Source organism: Pan troglodytes, chromosome 13 (genome assembly GCF_028858775.2).
Source record: "Pan troglodytes isolate AG18354 chromosome 13, NHGRI_mPanTro3-v2.0_pri, whole genome shotgun sequence".
In the NCBI taxonomy this organism is placed as follows: domain Eukaryota; kingdom Metazoa; phylum Chordata; class Mammalia; order Primates; family Hominidae; genus Pan; species Pan troglodytes.
Window position 1 is genome coordinate 54,236,540 of NC_072411.2, and position 23,610 is coordinate 54,260,149.

General features: G+C 38.5%; 1 protein-coding gene across 1 annotated transcript in view; it reads left to right on the top strand.

The window, feature by feature from the left end:
• The window catches only part of FMNL2 (formin like 2), a 474,212-nt gene that overhangs the window by 32,602 nt on the left and 418,000 nt on the right, over positions 1–23,610 (top strand). The window contains exon 3 of the mRNA XM_054679872.2: positions 3,733–3,825. Within this exon, the coding sequence (XP_054535847.1) occupies positions 3,748–3,825 (78 nt within the window). The 5' untranslated portion in view covers positions 3,733–3,747. The remainder of the gene's footprint in view (positions 1–3,732; positions 3,826–23,610) is intronic.

Here is a 23,610-nt window from a genome sequence, read left to right on the forward strand (position 1 = left end):
TGTTGCCCAGGCTGGAGTGCAGTGGCACCATCTCTACTCACTGAAGCCTCCATCTCCTGGCTTCAAGTGACTCTCCTGCCTCAGCCTCCTGGGTAGCTGGGATTACAGGCATGTGCCACCACGCCCGGCTAATTTTTGTATTTTTAGTAGAGATGGGGTTTTACCATGTTGGCTGGTCTAGTCTCGAACTCCTGACCTCAGGTGATCCGCCTGCCTTGGTTTCCCAAAGTGCTGGAATTACAGGGCATGAGCGAGGGTGCCTGGCCTGTTTTCTTTCTACTTTTCAGCCATATCTTTGCACCGCACTTATTTCTATGTTGATGGCATTTTCTTATTTAAGCACTTACAGCTATATTAACAATGAGCACCTAATAAAGTTAGGTTTATTGTTTAGTTGTAATTTTTTCTAATATGCTGGGAGACTAACCACATTGGAAATCAAATTTCAACTAGAGTTTTGGGAGACTAACCAGACCATGTGAATCCCAGCACTTTAGGAAGCCAAGGAGGGCAGATAACTTGAGGTCAGGTGTTTGAGACCAGCCTGGCCAACATGGTGAAACCCATTTCTACTAAGAATACAAAAAACTAGCTGGGCATGGTGGCAGATGCCTGTAATCCCACCTACCGGGGAGGCTGAGGCAGGAGAATCACTTGAACCCGGGAGGCGGAGGTTGCAGTGAGCCAAGATCGCGCCACTGTACTCCAGCCTGGGTGACAGAGGGAGACTCCATCTCGAAATAAATAAATAAATAAATAAATAAATAAATAAATAAATAAATAAATACAACGAAGTTTCATAGAGGGACAACTTCAGGTCACTGGCATCTTAATTTGAATTCGTTTATTAAGCAATTCTCTTCCCAAACAGAAAGTATGGCAGCGTGGAGTCTGAAATGGAATCAAGGTAAAGGAGGTGTGGGTAGTAAAATGAGGGAAAGAGAATCAAGAAGCAAGTGTGGGAAGCACAGCAGAGCACAAGCTTCACCATTTGCTTAGCCCTACTGTCGAGTCTTATGGTCAGGTGGTGCATTGTATTGTCTCTCCTAATAATCCCTATGAAAATATTACAGATGAAATAAGTTAAAAGACATTTAAGTGTTAATTTTATTTGGGAAAACAGAGGTAGGTTGCCAGGATATGACTTCTTCTTGGGGGAGGATGCTGGAATCTCCAGGCATTATTGTTTTGCAAACTTTTGGATAATATTTTGTGTTTAGTCATGTAGCACACCAGTTTTCTCAATGAGAACAAATCCTAGTCTTCATTAGCCAAATTCTCTTCTACGGAGAAACCTCTTCCTGATGTTACATCATAATTCTAGTGGCATGTGCACATGATGATACATTAAGACTTTGAAACAGAACCTTAGGTCAGGTTGCTCAGAAGAGATTATTCCTGATAGAGCAAGGTATCCTGATTATAGACTCTCAAGTCCCTGTACACCCTGGTCTTTTGTTCTGGCTCTCAAAGCAAGTTGCTTTCTTGCATATATACCAGTTTTCTGCAAATGGTAAGTGGGTTGGTTTTCATTTTGCAATTTTATTTTAAAATATCAAACCTACAGCACACAACTGGATATTAAGGATCAGACCGGGATCATATATCATCAAAAGTAATCCTAGGGTTCCATATTTATTCCATAATATACACCGACGAATCAAAGTTAAACCATCTGTCATTTTCAAAAAAGAGTTCACATCCATTTTTATATTGCATTCAAAACAAAAAATTCAAAGCTTACAATTTGACCTATCCACAGCAAGTCATAATATTGAAAACATAAGTTTCATTATTTCATGCTAGCTTCATAGCTAACTTGGAACAAAGTCCGAATGCATTAACAGGGGAATATCTCTCAATGTCCATACCTACCACAAGCTGATTCTGACCCTAGTTATCAGAGAGACATAATATGTTTCCAAACTTCTGGGACTATCTTATTTTCTGGATTCAGGTTCTCATGATACATTCAGCTAAACTAAATTGTAAGTAAGTAGCAAAATCACCAACTCATTTTCTATCACTAAGTATTAAGGCAATAAAGTAAGTTAAAGCTTTTCTTTTTTAACTGAAATTACATGTATTCCCCTTTCCTTAAGTGTAATCCCAAGTAAGTTCAGACTCCTTCACTTTCTCCCCAGATTTTGCTTTATTTAGACTTTCAAGATTACATTTGCACTCAAGATTACATAGTGCACTTTCTGCACTAATGTTATTGATCTGACAGTGATATATTTGATGAAAAGGGCTCACTTTTTAACATTTAAATGTTTTTGGTAAATATTAAGATATAATCACATACAATCTACCTACTTAAAGTATACAATTAAATGGTTTTTAAATCTACAGCATACAGCTGGATATATCACAGATACATGCAACTATCACCACAATCAATTTTTGAACATTTTTATCACCCTAAGAAGACCCTGTACCCTTTAGCTTTTACCCCTCAATCTTCCCACTCCTTGCTCCCACAATAGATAACCACTAATCTACTTTCTATCTCTATAGATTTGCCTATTCTGGATATTTCATATAAATGGAATCATATAATATGTGGTCTTTTGTGACTGGCTTCTTTCACTTGACATAATGTTTTCTTTCTCTCTCTCCCTCTCTTTTTTTTTAAGACAAGGTCTTGCTCTGTTGCCCAGGCTGGAGTGCAGTGGTACAATCATACTTACTGCAGCCTCAACCTCCCAGGTGCAAGTGATGCTCCTGCCTCAGCCTCCTGAGTAGCTGGGACTACAGGCTCATGCCACCATGCCTGGCTAATTTTTAATTTTTTTTTGAAGAGGGGTCTTGCTATGTTGCCCAGGCTGGTCTCAAACTCTAGGCCTCAAACAATCATCCCCCTTGGGCTTCCCAGAGTGCTGGAATTACAGGCCTGAGCCACTGTGCCCAGCCAGCATAATATTTTCAAGGTTCATCTATGTTGTCATATGTATCAGTATTCTTTTTTATGGCCAAATAATATTTAATTGTGTGGATACATCATGTTTTGTTTATTCATTCATTAATTGTTGGACATTTGAGTTGTTTCTACCTTTTGGCCATTATGAAAATCGCTGCTATAAACATTCAGGTACAAGTTTTTGTGTGGACATATGTTTTTATTTTCATTTATTGTATACCTAGGAGTGGAACTGCTTCATGGTAGCTTTCGAGCCAGGCTGTTTTTCAAAGTAACAGAACAATCACATTCTCACCAGCAGTGTATGAGGGTTCTGATTTCCCTACATCCTCACCAAAACTTGTATTTATCTGTCGTTTTGATTGTAACCGTTCTAGTGAGTATGAAGTGGTATGTCATTGTGGTTTTGCCAACTAATGATGTCAAGCATTTTTTCAAATGTTTATTGGTTGTTTGTATATCCTCTTTGGAGAATTGTCTTAAGATCCTTTGTCCATTTTTAAATTGGATTACTTATCTTTTTATTATTTAATTATAGGAGTACTTTATATATTCTAGATACAAGCCCTTGTCCAATCTTGTCCAATGTATGAATTGTTAGTATTTTCTCCCATTCCGTGAGTTGTCTTTGCACTTTTTCTTGAGACAGGGTCTTACTGTCACCCAGGCTGGAGTTCAGTGGCACAATCACAGCTGACTGCAGCCTTGACCTCCTGGGCTCAAGTGATCCTCCCACCTTAGCCTCCCAAGCAGCTGGGACTACAGGCACACACCACCAAGCCCAACTAATTTTTTTTTTTTTTTTTTTTTAGAGCTGGGATCTCACTATGCTTCCTGGGCTGGTCTTGAACTCCTGGGCTCAAACGATCCTCCTGCCATGGTCTCCAAAAGTGCTAGGATTACAGGTATGAATCATTGCCCTTGGCTCACTTTCTTGGCAGTATCCTTTGACATACCAATGTATTTAATTTTGACAAAGCTCAATTTATCTATTTTTGTTATTTTTCTTGCTCATGCCTTTAGTGTCGTATCTAAGAAAATGTTGCAGAATCCAAGGTCATGAAGATTTACTCCTATCTTCTCCTCTAAGATTAGGAGATTTTAGCTCTTAGGCCAGGCCTGGTGGCTTATGCCTATAATCCCAGCACTTTGGGAGGCCGAGGTGGGCGGATCACCTGAGGTCGGGAGTTCAAGACCAGCCTGACCAACATGGTGAAATGCCATCTCTACTAAAAATACAAAATTAGCTGGGTGTGGTAGCACATGCCTGTAATCCCAGCTACTCGGGAGGCTGAGGCAGGAGAATTGCTTGAACCCAGGAGGCGGAGGTTGTGGTGAGCGGAGATCGTGCCATTGCACTCCAGCCTGGGCAACAAGAGCAAAACTCCGTCTCAAAAACAGAGAAGATTTTAGCTCTTACATTTTATAATTTTGACATTAATGTTTAGGTGTTTGATCCATTTTTAGTTAAGTTTTGTATAGTATGAGGTAGGAGTCGAAAATAATTCTTTTGCCTGTGGCTATACAGTTGTCCCATTGTTGTTTGTTGAAAAGACTATTTTTCTCCATTAAATTGTTTTGGGATCCTTGCAGGCAGGTAATAACTGTAAATGAGAGGGTTTAGAGTAAATTCTCAGTTCTATTCCATTGATCTCTCTGTCTGTCCTTATGCCAGCATCACACTTTTTTTGGGGGGGTCTTACTCTGTCACCCAGGCTGGAGTGCAGTGGTGTAATCTCAGCTCACTGCAACCTCCATCTCCTGGGTTCAAGCAATTCTCCCACCTCAGCCTCCTGAGTAGCTAGGACTACAGGTGCATACCACCATGACCACCTAATTTTTGTATTTTTTGGTAGAGGTGGGTTTCACCATGTTGGCCAGGCTGGTCACAAACTCCTGACCTCAAGTGATCCGCCCCCCTCAGACTCCCAAAGTGTTAGGGTTACAGGAGTGAGCTACCATGCCTGGCCGCACGTTGTCTTGATTACTGTTGCTTTGTAGTAAGTTTTGAAATTGGGAAGTCCCCCAACTTTGTTCTTCTTAAAAGATTGTTCCAGCTATTCTGGGTCCCTTGAGTTTCCATATAAATTTTAGGGTCAGTTTGTTAATTTCCACAAAGATGCCAGCTGGATGCTGAGAGTAATTGCATTAAATCTGTAGATCGGTTTGGAGATTATTGCCATTTTTCTTAGTCCTGTTTAGTGTTGCTATCACTGAATGCTGGGTAACTTGAAAAGAGATTTATTTGGCTTATGATTCTGGTGGATGAAAAGTTCAAGATTTGGCAACTGCATCTGGTGAGGGCCTCATGCTGCTTCAACTCATGGTAGGAAACAGAAGGGGCATAGGTATGTGCAAAGAGATCATGTGGCAAGAGACGAAGCAAAAGATAAACGGAGGAAGCCAGACTCTTTTTAACAACCTGCTTTCCTAGGAACCATTCCATTCCTGGGAGAGTGAGAATTCACTCATTCTTATGAGAGGGCATTAATCTATTCATGAGGGATCTTCCCCTGTGACCCAAACACCTCCACTAGGTCCTGCCTGCCAACACTGCACACTGGAAATCAAATTTAAACTTGAGTTTTGTCAGGATTGCCACATCCAAACCATAGCACCATCTTAACAATATTAAATCTCCTGATCCGTGAATATGGGTTGTTTTTCCACTCACTTAAATCTTCTTTAATTAATTTCAACAGTTTTATAGGTTTCAGAATTTAAGTTTTTCACTTCTTTCATTAAATTCATTCCTAAGTATGTTATTATTTTCAATGCTATTATGATGGGATTGTTTTCTTAATTTCATTTTCAGATTGCTTACTGCAAGTTAGAAGAAATACAATTGATTTTTGCATATCGATCTTACATCCTGCAAACTTGCTGAACTCATTTATTAAGTCCAATAGTTTTTTAGTGAAAATTTTAGGACTTTCTATATACAATATCTTGTTATCTGAGAATAGATTTAGTTTTACTTCTTTTCCAATCTGCCCCGGCTAGAATCTCTAGTACAATGTTGAATAAAAGTGGCAAGAGTGGATATCCTTGCCTTGTTGCTAATCTTATGGTAAAATCATCTAGTCTTTTACCATTAAATACAATGCTAGCTGTGGATATTTCTTTTGGTTTTTTTTTTTTTTTTTTTTGAGGCGGGGTCTTGCTCTGTGGCCCAGGTTGGAGTGCAGTGGCACCATCTTGGCTCACTGCAACCTCCGCCTCCCAGTTTCAAGCTATTCTTATGCCTCAGCCTCCCAAGTAGCTGGGATTACAGGGTGGGGGCCACCACATCTGGCTAATTTTTTTGTATTTTTCATAGAGACGGGGTTTCGCTGTGTTGTCCAGGATGGTCTTGAACTCCTGACCTCATGTGATCCACCTGCCTCCACCTCCTAAAGTGCTGGGATTACAGGCATGAGCCATTGTCCCCAGCCAGCTGTGGATTTTTCACTGATGCCCTTTGTGAGGTTAAGGAAGTTCCCTTCGGCTTGGTGCAGTGGCTCACGCCTGTAATCCTAGCACTTTGGGAGGCCAAGGTAAAAAGATTGCTTGAGCCCAGGAGTTTGAGACCAACCTGGGCAACAAAGTGAGACCTTGTCTCTACAAATAATACAAAAGTTATCTGGGCATGGTGGCATGTGCCTATGGTCCCAGTTACTCAGGAGGCTGAGGCAGGAGGATTGCTTGAGCCCAAGCAGTCAAGGCTGCAGTGAGTTATGATTGTGCCACTGCACTCCAGCTTGGGTGACACAGTGAGACCCCATCTCAAAAAAAAAAAAAAAAAAGGTTTTCTTCTATTCCCAGTTTATTAGGTTGTTTTTTTAAAATCATGAAATGGTGTTGAATTTGATAAATATTATTTCTGTATTTATTGAGATGACAATTTTTTCCTCTTTATTCTATTTATATGGTATATTACATTGGCTAATTTTCATATGTTGAACCAACCTTATATCCCTGGGATAAATTCCACTTGGTCGTGGTATATAATCCTTTTTATATGCTGCTGAATACAGTTTTCTAGTTTTTACTGAAGATTTTTTTCTCTTTATTTATAAGGGATATTGGAAAGTATATTATAATTTTATATGTATAGGCCCAATGACATATTTTATACATACACTTTACATATACACATACAATTAAATATGTATTTATGCATTTTATGTATGTTTATGGGCACAACTATATAATTGCTTTTAAATCTGTTAGGTGAAGAATTTAGAAGAAAAGAACGTGTTTAATGTTTTGTGGTTTTCTCTGAATTTCCTACTGAGAATTCAGAAAAATATTCAGATATATTTTCTTTTAGATTACTATGATTTAATTATTTCCACCTTTTTTATTTTAAAGAGACAGGGTCTCACTCTGTCACCCAGGCTGGAGAGCAGTAGCACAATCCTAGCTCATGGCAGCCTCAAATTCCTGGGCTCAATTGATTCTCCCCCCAGCCTCCCAAAGTGCTAGGATTACAGGTTTGAGCCACCATGCCTGGCCAATTATTTCCACCATTAACTCTGATCCCCAGAATTCATTTTAATGTTTTGTCAAAAGTAATGAATTTTTTTTTCAAATTGCTAAGCAACTATCCCAGATAATTCTTCCTTTTCCCTCTTTCATCATGTAATAAAGTACATGTAAAAAGGTGTGTGTCTCCATCATATTGTTGGTGGTACATATCTGATGTTTTCTTCCTTATTTCCTTTAAAGAACTGCTCCTTCATTTTCCACCAAATTCTGGTGTAGCTGCCAATCATTTTGCCACCACCAGGACTGGATGTAGGGATGCACATATGATAGTTTGGTCCAAGTGATAGGTATAGGACACAAGCAAGGCTAAGAACACTTCTCTGTGATTAAATGTATACTTTTTCAGAAAACAAGGAGTTCTGTCTAAGATTGTTAACTTGAACAGTGTCATTCTTATTTCCTGTAAAATAGTAGCTGTATTGAAGGTTTGATCAGACTGAGGTTCTATATTTTTTAGGTAGGCTTCTTCTGTTAGTTCATGATGGATGTAAATGGTGATATATTAGTTTTATCATTCCTTTGTCATATATTAGCTTGAATATTTCTTTAAAGAGAAACTTCCTTCCACCGATTGTGGTATAATTACAATGTGCAAATCAAGAATCAATTTAGGCTTTAATTTTATGAGGCAAACACCTAGGGAGAGTCTATCCATTGCTAGAGGCCAATTTTAGCCTAAAGGATGCCTGTCAAACATATAGAGACACTGCAGAATACCCAATTTCACAGTGATCATGAGAACTGACATTCCACTTCCAATTTATTCATTCTAGAGCAGAATCAAAGTCCCTGATTGGCCCTCAGTTGGCTTACATTCCTGAATAATTGGGAGTTTGCAGAAAAAAGTATTAGATTGAGGATAAGGTGATGGTTAGCAATCTCCAAAACTTCTGTATTTATCTTTAGCTGACTACATCTAAAATGCCTAACTCCCAGATCAACTTCTACAACCAGTAATTAGGAACCAAGTAATTTGGACCAGCTCTTCTGAGGACAACCTGAAAGGCTGGACAAATGCCCAAACCAAACCAAACTTTAAAAATTTTGCTTGAAGACATCAAAGATCAAATAAAATAAGACTTTTAGGGCAATATTTGAGAGAAGTGGAAAATCCAGAAATGTAAGCTTGTCTCTTTTTTTTTTTTTTGAGATGGAATCTCGCTGTGTCTCCCAGGATGGAGTGCAGTGGTGCGATCTCGGCTCACTGCAAGCTCACCTCCCAGCTTCACGCCATTCTCCTGCCTCAGCCTCCCAAGTAGCTGGGACTACAGGCACCCGCCACCATGCCCGGCTAATGTTTTGGATTTCTAGTAGAGACATGTTAGCCAGGATGGTCTTGATCTCCTGACCTCGTGATCCGCCCACATCGGCCTCCCAAAGTGCTAGGATTACAGGCTTGAGCCACCGCACCCGGCCAGCTTGTCTCTTTTTACAGTGACTTTTCCCCCAGGGACATTTGCTAATTAGAGAAGAGAAGCCAAGAGTCTGATGAGTGCTTTCAATAACCTCATGGAGTTAGGATAGTAAAAGTTGAAGTCTAAGACCTGCAAGTAGCAGAGTAGCTATGGTAAACCTATGAACCCCAAAAGGCTGAGCCATGGAAACACTGGTGAACAGGAAATAGATTAGTTCTCACAGGAACTAGTTTTACGTAGTCCCAATCTGCAGAATGTGATTGTTTATTCATAGTTGCTAGCGTCTCACAGCTTGCCTGAAGGTAAATAAATACACTATGCAGTAAGATGATTTGTTTTTTGTTTTTGTTTTTTTTTTGAGACGGAGTTGTGTTCTGTTGTCCGGGCTGGAGTGCAGTGACGCAATCTTGGCTTACTGCAACCTCCAGCTCCTGGGTTCAGGCGATTCTCCTGCCTCAGCTTCCCGAGTAGCTGGGATTACTCGCATGCCACCATGCCCAGCTAATTTTTGTATTTTTAGTAGAGATGGGGTTTCGCCATGTTGGCCAGGCTGGTCTCCAGCTCCTGACCTCAAGTGATCCGCCTGCCTCACCTCCCAAAGTGCTGGGATTACAGGCCTGAGCCACCGCGCCCAGCCACAGTATGGTGGTATTATCCTAGACATCAAATTATTTTTATAAACATTTTCAGATACAATGTCCAGTATACAATAAAAGAACCAGGTACCCAAAGAGACATGACAATACAATTGAGAACCAGCAGAAACAATAAACAACAGAAACAGACTCTCAAGGTTTATTAGAGTTATCAGAAATAGAATTTTTTTATTTTTTATTTTTTGAGACAGAGTCTTGCTTGGTTCACTGCAACGTCCACCTCCCAGGCTCAAGTGATTCTTGTGCCTCAGCTTCCCGAATAACTGGGATTACAGGTGTGCACCACCATGCCTGGCTAATTTTCATATTTTTAGTACAGATGGGGTTTTGCCATGTTGGCCAGGCTGATCTCTAACTCCTGGCCTCAAGTGATCCACCTGCCTTGGCCTCCCAAAGTGCTGGGATTACAGTCATGAGCCACAATGCCCTGCCAGAAGTGGATTTTAGAATAAGTATGTTTACCATGCTCAAGAAGGTAAAAAGACACGATTGGTAGCTTTGGGAGCTATAGAAAATAAAAGACTTGAAAATCTTACCAAATATAATCCTATAAATGAAAAGTGAATAATTAAAATTAAAACTTAGATTCGACATATTACATAAAAGAAACTACTGAGAATGAAGCACAAAAAGACAAAAGGATGGAAAATATAGGGCAAATGGTTAAGAGTGATAAAGGATAACATAGGTATAGATGAAGTCCCAGAAGAAGAGGAGAGAGACTGAGGGTTAGTATCTGAATAGATAATAGCTGAGAATTGTCCCAAAACTGATGAAAAATAAGTTAAAAATTCAAGAATCTCTAAAAGCTCTAAACAGGATAAATAAAAAAAAAATCTACCCTTAGGCCCATCACAGTAAAATTTATAAACATATAAGTAGAAAATATTAAAAATCAAGTGGGATGAGGAGAAGCAGCCAGAGGGAAAAATAGATTACCTTCAAAGGAGCAATAATTACATTAAGAGCCAACAGCTAACCTCCCAACAGAAACAGTAGAAGCCCGAAGACAATGGTAATGAAGGCAGTTAAAAAAATAATAATGACCAAGTAGAAATCTGTACGCAGTCAAAGTATTCTTCAAGAATGAAGGGGAAATAAAGACATTTCAGACAAATAAAAACTGGGAGAATTAGTAACTTGCACATCTACATTAAAGGGAATACCACAGAGGTTTTTTGTTGTTGTTGTTTTAAAAGAGGGTCTCACTGTGTCTTCCAGGCTAGAGTGCAGTTGTGTGATCATAGCTCACTGCAGCTTCCAGCTCCTGGGTTCAAGTGATCCTCCTGCCTCAGCTTCCTTTGCAGCTGGGACTACAGGCACTCACCACCGAGCCTGACTGATTTTTAAGTTTTTTGTAGAGACAGAATCTTACTATGTTGCCCAGGCTGGTCTCAGACCCCTGGCCCCAAGTGATTCTCCTGCCTTGCCTCCCAAACTGCTGGAATTACCAAAGGCATGAGCCACTGTGCCTGTCCCAGGATATTCTGTAGGTAGAAAAATAATGATCCCAATTGGAGTGAAAGCAGTAAAATTAAAACATTTGGATAAATCTAAATGAGTATTTCCTGCACAAACAGTAATAATAATGACATTCAGTCTTTAAAATATGGAAAAATACAGAACAATAGTATATTAGGAGAAAGATAAATATTGTTAAAGTGTTCAAAGGTTCTAACACTTTCTGGAAAAAGGGTAAACATATTAATAAACATCAGATTTTGTTAAATCACAAATGCCTGTTATAATAATTATGGTAACCACTAAAAACATAATAAAATAGCAAATACTTTTTTAGTTAATCATGGGTCAAGAATAGGGAGATTAGGTTTATCTAATAACTAGAAATATGATTAAGCAAGAGAAATTTTAATGAAAAATACATATTTCAGAAGACACGAACTCATTTTAGGTAATCAAAATCTTGAATAACTGGCACTTATTTAGCATTCTACTTTTCATTTATGGCTATTTCACCTTTTCATTATAATTTCTGAGAAGTCAACTGTTTCCCAAAAGATTTGTTTAAAAATATCTAACTTCATGCATTTTATTCGCAACCAAAAATAAAATGGAATTAAACATGTGCAAAGTAACTGAATGCCAAGTAACCAGTTATGCAGCCAGCTCATTTACACTGAATTAGTAATTTGTTCAAACAGTCTGCAATTTATGTTAATTAAAGAAAGATTATCTTATGTTATACATTTACATAATGACATAAATGTCTCATTCTTCTTTGTAAATGTTATTATTATCTTAAGTTTTCATTTTTCGCACTATTAGCCTCTTAGAGTAATCCATCTAACGTCATTTTCATTATACATTTGCTGGCATTGTAGTTGGGAGAATATTCAACTTAAAAATTAAATAAGTACTAAAAACACATAGGATTCCCTTGGCTTCAACAATATGTGTGATATTCTGCATAAAATTACAGTCATCCTTCGGTATTCATGGGGAATGGGTTCCAGGACCTCCCACAGATACCAAAATCTGCTGATGCTCAAGTCCCTTATGTAAAATGGTGTAGTATTTGGAATAACCTATGCACGTCCTCTCATATACTTTAAATCATCTCTAGGTTACTTATAATACCTAATTCAATGTAAACACCATGTAAATGGTTGCTATACTATGTTGTTTAGGAAATAATGACAAGAAATAAAGTCTGTACATGGTCAGCACAGATGCAATTAAAATAAAAATTTCCATCCACAGTTGGTTGAATTCACACATTCAGAACCTAGAGACATGGAGGGCAGACTGTATATATTAAAGATTAGACATCCACTGTGATATATTTAGTTTTAAAATATAAATAGGCTGTTATGCTTTCTAAAGTTTTATATCTTTTTAGTGTAATTTTGTTTTTATAAAATCTTCCTAATAAAAAAAAAATTTTTTTTGACAGGGCATCACTTTGTCACCCAGGCTGGAATGCAATGGCGCAATCTTGGCTCACTGCAACCTCTGCCTCCTGGGCTTAAGTTATCCTCCCACCTCAGCCTTCTGAGTAGCTGGGAGTACAAGGAGGTGCCACTGTCACTGGCTAATTTTTTGTATTTTTAGTACAGATGGAGTTTCACCATGTTGCCCAGGTTGGAATTGTAATCTTAATAGTAAAATATTTGTGAAGTATGTTGCATTCTTTTTTCCCTATATTGCAGAGAGTAAACATTGACTTGTGTATTAATCAGTGTTTTCCAAAGAAACAGAACCAACAGGATATATATAGATTGAAAGGTAGATATACAGGTTGAATATCCCTTACTTGAAATGCTTGGGAACACAAGTGTCTCAGATTTTTTCTGATTTTGGAACATTTACATATACATAATGTGATACCTTGGGCATGAAACCCAAGTCTAAACATAAAATTCATTTATGTTTCATAAAGACCTTATACACATCACCTAAAGGTAATTTTCTACAATATTTTAAATAATTTTGTGTAATATTTTGACTGTGTTTTGACTGTGACTTGTCACATGAGGTCAGGTGTGAATTTTCCACTTGTGGTGTCATGTGAACACTCAAAAAATGTCAGATTTTGGAACATTTTGGATTTCAGATTTTCAGATTAGGGATGCTTAACCTGTATTAGAGGAGATTTATTTGGGGAATTGGCTCATGCAATTATGGAGGCGGAGAAGCCCCACAATCTGCCATGTGCAAGCTGGAGAACCAGGAAAGCCAGTGGTGTAATTCCGTCTGAGTTTAAATGAGAACCAGGAACTCCGAGAGAAGATGGATGTCCCAGCTCAAGAAGAGAGAGCAAATGTGTCCTTCCTCTACCGTTGTGTTCCACTTGGCCCTAGGTGGTTTGGATAATACCTCACCACACCGGGCAAGGCAGATCTTCCTTATTCAGTCTATAGATTCAAATTCTGGAAACACCCTCACAGACACATCTAGAAATAAATAATAATGTTGTTTTTTGAGACAGAGTCCCGCTCTGTCGCCCAGACTGGAGTGCAGTGGTGTGATCTCAGCTCACTGCAACCTCTGCCTCCCAGGTTCAAGCGATTCTCTTGCCTCAGCCTCCCAATTACAGGCCTGAGCCTCCCTGCCTCAGCTGGGATTACAGGCGCATGCCACCATGCCCGACTAATTTTTTTGTATATTTAGTAGAGAGGGGTTTTCGCCATGTTGGCCAGGCTGGTCTCAAACTCCTGACCTTAGGTGATCCGCCTGCCTCGGCCTCCCAAAGTGCTGGGATTACAGGCAGGAGCCACCATGCCTGGCCGCAGGATAATGTTTTATCAGCTATCCGGATATCACTTAACCCAGTCAGGTGGACACATAACACAGCTTGGTTATTTTCATTTGTTCTGAATCCGTGTCTAGCCAGTTAATTTTATGCATATAGTTGGAGGCCTCAATCATTAGCTAGGATGATCTGAGGGAAATGGGACATTTTACTGATAGTCTAGACTGCATATATTCACCAGATAATTGTCAACTCTCTGAAATAGGTAGACCTAAATTTCAGTTTGATCTTGATTTCAGTTTGACTTGCTTTTGTCAACTCAATTTACTTCTCTAGGCTTTTTAGTTTTCCTCTTTGCAAATTGTCCTTGCCTATAATGAGTAATTTGGTCTCTTGTTGAAAAGGATTTTGGTGACTCCAAAGTATTATTCTTCTTCTTCATTGGAATACTCATATCTAAAAGTTTTGGCTGAAAAAGAGCCCAAGTGTTTCCCTGAGCATATTAAGAGCCTCCCCACAAATTCAGGCCTCAACATAAAGCATATGCAGAGCCCAAAAGCCTCTCAAAATAGTTGAGTGAGCCTGTGAAGTTTGTCGTCTTATTGTTCATTGTTTCCTGAGCGTGTCTGTAAGAGGCTGCTTTTCCAGCATTCCCTGCTAACATTTCTTTCTGCTGTCATGGCATCTTTCCACCCAGCATTTTGTTTATTGTGAGTCAGAAAAGCATCTACAATAGAGAACTTAGTTTATCCCACTAGAAACTTCAGGCCAAGAGCTGAAGTGCCAAGGAAATTCTGGAATGAGCAAAGCCTAGACATGAGTAGCTGCTAAACAACGTCAATGTATATTTTATTATGTCCAAAGACTTAGGTGACTTCTACCTGCGCAATCAAGGAGTCAGGCTCTGCACAAGAGTGAAACTTGCAGAACCAAGAAGTAAACTAAATGCTAAAAATAGATTAATTCAAATAATACCACTAGATTAGGAACATATGTAAATCACTAAAATTTGAGTTTTATAGTCACTGTCAAAAGAATTTTTAATAGTAAAAACTGTTGAATTTTTCTCGATGAAAAAGAGAGGGCCAGGTCAATAAAGGTCACTGCAACAGCACTGTAAATAAAATAAATAAATAAAAAAGCACCATAGGCATTAGGTCTAGGAAAAGGTCAAATCTGTCCTATGAGCATGTAGGGGATTAAAAAAAAAACCAAAAAGAATTCCAAAAGTGAGACTTTCGAAAGTGCCAGGATAAGAAATATTGTACATACATTTGAAGGATTAGGTCACAAAAGTGCTCTAATAGTGAGAATGGAGAAGAAAAAAGGGTTTGAGGAAATAGAAAACAGAATCAATGGACAGTATATAAAAAGAGAAAGGCTGGGTACGGTAGTTCATGCCTGTAATTCCAGCACTTTGGGAGGCCAAGGTGGGAGCATCACTTGAACCCAGGAGTTTGAGACCAGCCTGGGAAACATAGTGAGACTTTGTCTGTAAATTTTTTTTTTTTAAATTAGCCAGGCATGGCGGCACGTGTCTGTAGTCCCAGCTACTTGGAAAGCTGAGGTGGGAGGATTACTTGAGCCGCAGGCTGCAGTGACCGTGATCACACTACTGCATTGCAGCCTAGGCGATAGGGTGAGATCCTGTCTCAAATTAAATAAATAAGTAAATAATAATAAAAAGAGAAAGATATGAAGAGAGAAAGGACAAAAAAAGAGATTTAAACACACATAAGTATACTGATGAGAAGTGTACATTCTTAGTGATTTTGCAGTGCTTTGGCTGCTGTGATTTACAAGATGCCTTGAACAATGATCATATCCTGGAATTTCACCTTCTATAATGTCTGTTTATGGAAGGAGTTTGCTAAGTAAGCATGCAGGGTCCGCTTGGAGCATACTAACAAAGATATCATGATTTCTCAAAGTTAAAGTCCTTGAAAGATTAAGCCATAGCCGGGAGACACTTGTGTCTGCCAGAAACAAAGATGATGGGCTCCCTTGCTGGGATTACTATCCTAATTATCAGAGAACCATTGTTTCTTTCTGCTCCTGGGCATCAAATATGCTGACCCCCCTCAACTTCAAATAACCTCCCACCAATACTGAGAGCATTCTCTGGCTCCTACTTGCCTTCTCCAAAACCAAAGGCACTTGGCTGTCATCCAGTTCTTAGTATTACAGTCCTTGGCACATTTCCATCAGCACTGAACTTTAAAACACACGCGCGCACACACACATACACAGGCAATTCAAAAGTTCAGTTCACAATTGTTTTGCATTAAAAAAAGAGAAGTCCTCAGTATTTTTTTTAATGATCTCTTACCACTGAGATATCTTATAGGAAAAGCCTTCTTATGATGGATTTTTTAAAAATGGAAATTTTAAAGTAGTATCTTTGTGAGAGATCAAAAAACAACTCACTTTCAGGCAAACTGTGTTACTACAGAATTGGAGACTATAAGCACTACTGTCAGCCAAATTTCTTCTGAAATAGACCTTTATCTTAAAATTCTATAAAATTTAAATTTATACAAGCGGTACATGTACTTATTTGCCTTGGCTTTAAATGGGACCTACCTTCATCTTTCTTCTTTCAAGCTAAATAACCTCCTTAATGAAAAAGAGATATGATTCTAGATATTTGTCTATTGGGAATAGAATTGCATCCACAGTTGGGATATTTGCATTTTATACTTTTGATACTTTATTTACCACCCACTTTGTTTTCCCTCCTCTTAATACAGCTGTGTTCCCTCCACACCCAAATATGGCCTGAGTCCTGATTCACAAGAATAAACTAACTTCATTACGGCTGTTGTCTGGCCAACTCTTTCCTCCTCCACCAGGCTCTTTCCTTTCCAGGGACCCTGGGTCATGGCTGAAGCAGTGAGGAATAGTAAAAAGAGTGCTGGAAATCCGGAGCCTCAGATTTTAGTCTACTGATGAGACTGACTGGCTGTGTTTTCCAGTTAAGCTTGGTCACATCTGTGGGCCTCAGCTTTCTCAGCCATAGAATCATGAGGTTAGACTACTTATTATCTAACATGTCTTCCCTTTCTAAATTCAGTGATTTTAATATTGCTTTCTAGTTCCACTGTTTCTAGAAGAGGGGGGAAATAGTCCAAAAATCTGAAAGATGCCTTTCTGAACAGAGACTATGTAGCAAGAGACCTCTGTAATTAATTCATTATTCAACAAATGTTTGTTGAACACCGACTGTCCTCCTGGCACTATGCTAACTAGGCATTGAATGTTAATTGCACTTACTGTTGTTCATTCTCAAACTGTTATTTTTATTGAGGTAAAATTCATATAACATAAAATTACCATTTTGAAGTAAACAATTCAGTGCATTTTGTACATTCACAATGTTGTACATACCCACCTCTATCTGTTTTCAGTTTTTAATATTTTAAATTTTTTTTTTTTTTTTTTTTTAGATGGAGTCTTACTCTGTCGGCTCACTGCAACCTCCACCTCCGGAGTTAAATTGATTCTCCTGCCTCAGCCTCCCGAGTAGTTGGGATTACAGGTGACTGACACCATGCCTGGCTAATCTTTGTATTTTTAGTAGAGACAGAGTTTCGCCATATTGGCCAGGCTGGTCTTGAATTGCTGACCTTGGGATGTCCCCGCCTCGGCCTCCCAAAGTGCCAGGATTACAGGCCTGAGCCACTGCACCCAGCCAATATTTTATTTTTTCTTGCGATGGAGTCTCACTCTATCACCCAGGCGGGAGTGCAGTGGCGTGATCTTGGCTCACTGCAACCTTTGCCTCCTGGGCTCAAATGATCCTCTATCCTCAGCCTCCTGAGTAGCTGGGACTACAGGCGTATGCCGTCATGTTTGGCTAACTGGCTAACACCACCTCTATCTGGTTCCAAAACATTTTCACCACTCTAAAAGGAAATCCCATACTTGCTAAGCCATCAATTCCCATTCTCCCCTCTCTCTGCCCCTGCTAACCACAAATATGCTTTCTGTCTCTGTGGGTTTACCTGTTATGGATATTTCATGTAGATGGATCCATATGATATGTGACCTTTTTTGTCTTTCTTCTTTCTCTTAACACAATGTTTTGAGAGTCATCCATATTGTAGCATGTTTCAGTAACTTTCTTCCTTTTTATGGCTGAATAATATTCCATGATATGTCTATATTACAATCTGTTTATCCATTCTTCTATTGATAAGACATCTGGCTGTTTCCACTTTTTTGCTGTTGTGAATAGTGCTGCTGTGAACTTGTGTGTACACCAAACTCTTTTTAATATCTAGTCAAATATGGCTCAAATATAGTTTATGGCCAGAATGCTTATAAATACTTTTGGAAGCAGTTAACTATCTTCCTGAGCTGGATTCAATCAAGACCACTACACTGTTGTCTAATCTCTGACTTCGTTTATGTCTTTGTTTCTAGTTTTACTACTCAATAAATTGAGAAAGTATATGGAGTATCTCCTAATCCTTGCTGTGTTCCTGTAACCATATAAGTATAAAACTAAAATCTGACAAAGTCTTTATAGTCAATGTCACATTCAGTCACTTAAGGAACCATTAACATCAGAAAGAGAAAAGACTGTGTTTTACAAAATGTTTCCAACTGATCAATTACTTACTGGGAAGAAAAGTAGGGTGAAAGTGCCAGGCTATTCAGATCAGTTAGGGTAACAAACATGTAAATATTTTTCTTCTTTGAATTGCAATGGTGGGGATCATTTCTCTTCTTCAGTATGTAATAATATAATAAAAACTGTTTTTTCCACATTATTTTTGTTGTTGTGTCCAGCAGCCCTGTTGCAAAATCACTCTAAAGGTTGGTATAATTTTCAGAAAAAGCTTCATGCCAATTCCTGCTGCTCAATATCTAAGACATCTGTGATTCTATTCCAGTTTCTTTGCTTATCCATCCTAAATTATCTGTGTACTGCTTCCATTCTTAGGTTCATTGGCTCAATGTACATTTGCAAGAACTACAGTGGTTGGCCAAAACCAGTTGTCACATTAACACACATATATACACACACACATATTCAGTGTTCTCTTTTCTATTGTCTTCATCAATCTAAAGATTTTGGCTTCATGTGGTTTGCTACTTTAGAACAATTTCTTTTAAATAACTCTGAGTAAATTCTGACTTGGACTAGGTGCAGGCTTAAAAATGATAAAGAGAAATTTTGCAAACTGACAAAGAGGATTGCCTTTGTGAGTCACTAAGACCTTTCTACTTTTCTAAAATAATAGACTCCATTATTTCTAGTATAGTACAATTCGCTGCTCTGGGTAGTGTAAATTCTTTTTTCTTTTTTAAAATTATTATTATTATTATTATTTGAGACAGTGTCTTGCTTCGTTGCCCATGCTGGAGTGCAGTGGTGTGATCTCAGCTCACTGCAACCTCCTCTTCCTGGGTTCAAACGATTCTCGTGCCTCAGCCTCCTGAGTAGCTGGGATTACAGGTGCATGCCACCATCCCCGGCTAATTTCTCTATTTTTAGTAGAGACAGGGTTTCGCCGTGTTTCCCAGGCTGGTTTCAAACTCCAGAGCTCAAGCGATATGCTCGTCTTGGCCTCCCAAAGTGTTGGGATTACAGGCATGAGCCACCATTCCCAGTCTAGTGTTAATTCTTTCAGTCCAATCATAAATGCGTGCTTTTTACTTACACAAAGTGCTGCAGCTGCGACTCTCACTCAGTGGGGAAAAACACTTAAATTAGTTCTTCGAATTGAGTTCAATTAAGACTTTATCTCAGATAGACAAAAACGGAATGATCATCTACGTATTAAATAGAGTCCAAGATCACTTAAGTTCGTAGTAAATTGCCAGCATACGGAGCTTTATATGGTATTTGTGCTTGTGAGAAGCCATGTACTCATGTAATTTTGAAATACTGAATCATCTTAAGTATACTAGGGTATCTCAATAACTGCAGAAATGTCATCCTGATATCTCTTATAAAGCAAAGAATCATCAAGAAATGTAAATTATTTCTTATTTGATCGGTTTTGCAAAGTTGAATTTTCACACTGGGTTTGTTTCAAAAGTGAAGTACTAATATCTTAAGTAAAACACATATGAGTTAGATGTCTTAAGAACTTGCTGCTGTAAGTGTGGTCTGAGGACCAGCTTCATCAGGACATGTTTGTTAGAAACGCGGGACCTCAGGCACTCCCCCACACCCCTGCTCCACCCACGCCAGAGCTACTGAATCAGAATCTGCATTAAGAAATATCAGGTGAGGCTGGGCCGGATGGCTCACGCCTGTAATCCCAGCACTTTGGGAGGCCCAGGTGGGTGGATCACTTGAGCCCAGGAGTTCGAGACTAGCCTGGCCAACATAGTGAAACCCTGTCTCTACAAAACACACAAAAATTACCTGGGCATGGTGGTGGGCACCAGTACTTCCAGCTACTCATGATGTTAGACAGGAGAATTGCTTGAACCTGGGAGATGGAGGTTGCAGTGAGTCGAGATCATGCCACTGCACTCCAGCCTGGGTGGCAGAGAGAGACTCTGTCTCAAGGAAAAAAAGAAAAAGAAAAAAGATGAAAGTTTGGGGGCATACCTGCCGATGGTAACAAAAAAGACAATATAGTTCTATAGTACTTTACCGTTTCAGATTGTTTTCCCTTGCTTGTTCTTATGGTGATGAGGTAATGAGGCTGGGGGAGACAGAAAGAAGCAGGAAGAGCCTCTGAGAGGGGAGGGTTTGAGCCTGGCCGAAGAGACACAGTGAAAATTTGAAGAAACCTTTCCTTGGGATTCTGTCCAGGAGAGCTCTTTGGGGTGTTTGCCCAGCTTGGGAGCAACTGTGAACATAAGTCTGCATTCACAAAGGAAAGTGCTATCCCCAAGGTGCAATCCTATAAGACTTTGATCTTCATATTTAAGCCACCACTCTCTTAATTGACTTAGGACAGTGAGATTCCTTAAGAGAATATCTGTCTTTTCAAACAGAGGAATGAATATTTCAGAGTCTTTTAGTCCCTTTTTACTGTTTCTTCCTGGGTTACCCTAGAGAAAGACTTTCTAAAAAAAAAAAAAAGGAATTTTAAATGCTGGAATGGGTCACAAGGAAGGTTGTGAAATCAACATAACTGAAATATTTAAAAATAAAATAGCATCCAAGGCCTTTGAGATGGTTAGATAGACACTGTCTAAAAGCAGAATGACAGACCAAAACAGTGTTTAAGTACCTCCGCCCAGCAACTCACATAGATAAACGCAATGTTTATGTTTAAAATGAGGCTTTAGCGTCGAGTTCCTAAACATTCTACAGTTTCACGAAAGTGTCTTTCAAATTTTGTATTTGAATTAGTAGTTTGGTTTGCAAGAGCTACAGTGTAAGAACACTTAATAAAACAAGTATATTTGTACATTCAAGATGATTCTTATTAGAAATCAAGATTTCCTTTTATGTCTTTTTAAAAATCCAATTACTCTTTGTGTGTTTTTTATGTGTTTTAGGATTATAAATATAATTTATTTCTAAAGTATGAGTGTCATATGACAGAGAAGGATGGAATCTTAATGAATTATACATAAATAAGGGAAAATATTCTTAAATTTCTTTGCCGTTTAAGTTCTTTCTTACATTCATTTGTTTCAGGTTGTAGATGCTTTAATTTACCTATGGAAAGAGACTCAAGTTAATAAGTTACTCTTAAATTACAAAGTATGCAAATTTAGCAGACTTTGATCAAGGCTGTTTTATACGTTTTATAAACTTGATCCACTTTATGAGACTAAAAACAACTTATTATGGAAAACATATTTTTTACATATGTCAAATGCCTTCCTATAACTTTAAGAATATTCTGTAATGCATTCAGTCTGGTGGAGGTTTTTTTGTTTGTTTTTTTTTGAAGTGGGTTCTTGCTATGTTACCCAGGCTGGTCTTAAATACCTGTGCTCAACCCATCCTCCCATCTTAGCCTCCCAAGTAACAGGGACTACAGGAGTGCACCATTGAGCCAAGCTTCGTCCTGATTTTTTGAATCAAATTAATTAAAATAGCAAACAACAATATACAATTAATGACATTGCTATTTATTAAAATTAAATGTAAGGTGATTAAGTGTTAAAAGAAACGTCTTAGGCCAGGCATGGTGGCTCATGCCTGCATGCCAGCACTTTGGGAGGCTGAGGTGGGCAGATCACCTGAGGTCAGGAGTTCGAGACCAGCTTGGCCAATATGGTGAAACCCCGTCTCCCTACTAAAAATACAAAAATTAGCCAGTTGTGGTGCCAGACACCTGTAATCCCAGCTACTCAGGAGGCTGAGGCAGGAGAATCACTTGAACCTGAGAAGCGGAGGTTGCAGTGAGCCAAGATCGTGCCATTGCACTCCAGCCTGGGTGACAAAAAAACAAACAAACAAAAAAAAACAACTTCTTAAGATATCTTGCATGTCATATCTCCTAAAATTTTATAGTGTGTATTTGATAACATATTTAGAAAATGGTAAGAACTTTAGTGGCTAAAAATATTAAAATAGATGAGGTGATTCTATTTTTGTATGAGTAAGCAAATGTTGAGAATTCTGTTTGATAATGTATACACTAATCAATTTATAATTCCATATATAACTATGTAGATATATATGTATAAAGATTTTTTAAAAACAGTCTCAGTTTGCACATGATGTTGACATACTACAGTCCCCGACAGGGAAGAGTAAATATTATTTTTATATATATATACAAAATGTCAATATATAGTATATATTTGTATGTATATTCGTCCTCCCCAAAACATACAGATACACACACCACAAATCTGCCAAAGTAAAGAAAAATTAATAGGCCCATGAATCCTGGACTATTTTTCAACAATACTTGCTTTAAAATAGAACTCATTCATCAATTAAAAAATTAAAACAAAACTATTAATCCAAGAAGTGCTCAGTGAGCATAAATCCCTGTTAACTATGTACAAAATGTGGGAATTCAAATTAGATGTAAAAGTATTTATTAAGGAAGGCTACCACTTTGAGTAGGTCTAGCATTTGACTTAAAATCATAAACTAATTATTTTGTATATCAAAAGAGTTCCAATTAGTGAATGTGCCAGTTGAACTTTCTTGGCCTGTTGTGACATTATCCATTTGCCTGACATCTTTCTGAAAGCAGTTATTTTATTCATTCAGCTCTTATATTGGGCTAGGTTCTTATACACTGTTTTTGCTCCACAAAATAAAAGGGACATTTAGCACATGACCGCTCTTTGTTTCTTAATTTGAGGCACAAAGAAATTTAGTGTCTATAATCTCACCATTTAGATTTCACCCCTCTCTGTCCTCCTCTCATCATTTAGCAGTATTCTCAAGAAGAACCCACTGTTAAAAACTTTGGTGCATACAAATTCTTTTCCATTTTCTCCATTTACACAGCTAATCAATCTATATATACAATTTCTACAAAAATGGATCAGGCTATCCATACTGATCTGTGACACACTTTTCCCCCTTATACATCTGAACATCTTTCTATATCATCATACATAGATTTCCTCACTTTCAATGACTGCATAGCGTCCCACTATGTGGCTGTATTGTAATTTACGCAGGCATCCTCCATTGATATTTAAATCGTTTTAGGTAGATTTATTTTTTCTTTTTCCTTTTTCTTTTTCTTTTTTTTTTGGACACGGTATTGCTTTGTCACCCAAGCTGGAGTGCAGTGGCCCGATCACAGGTCACTGCATCCTCAGCTTCCCAGGCTCAAGCGATTCTCCCATCTCAGCCTCCTTAGTAGCTGGGACTACAGGCATGCACTACCATGCCCAGCTAATTTTGTATTTTTTATAGAGATGGGGTTTCACCACATTGCCCAGTTGGTCTGGAACTCCTGGGCTTAAGCAATCCTTCCG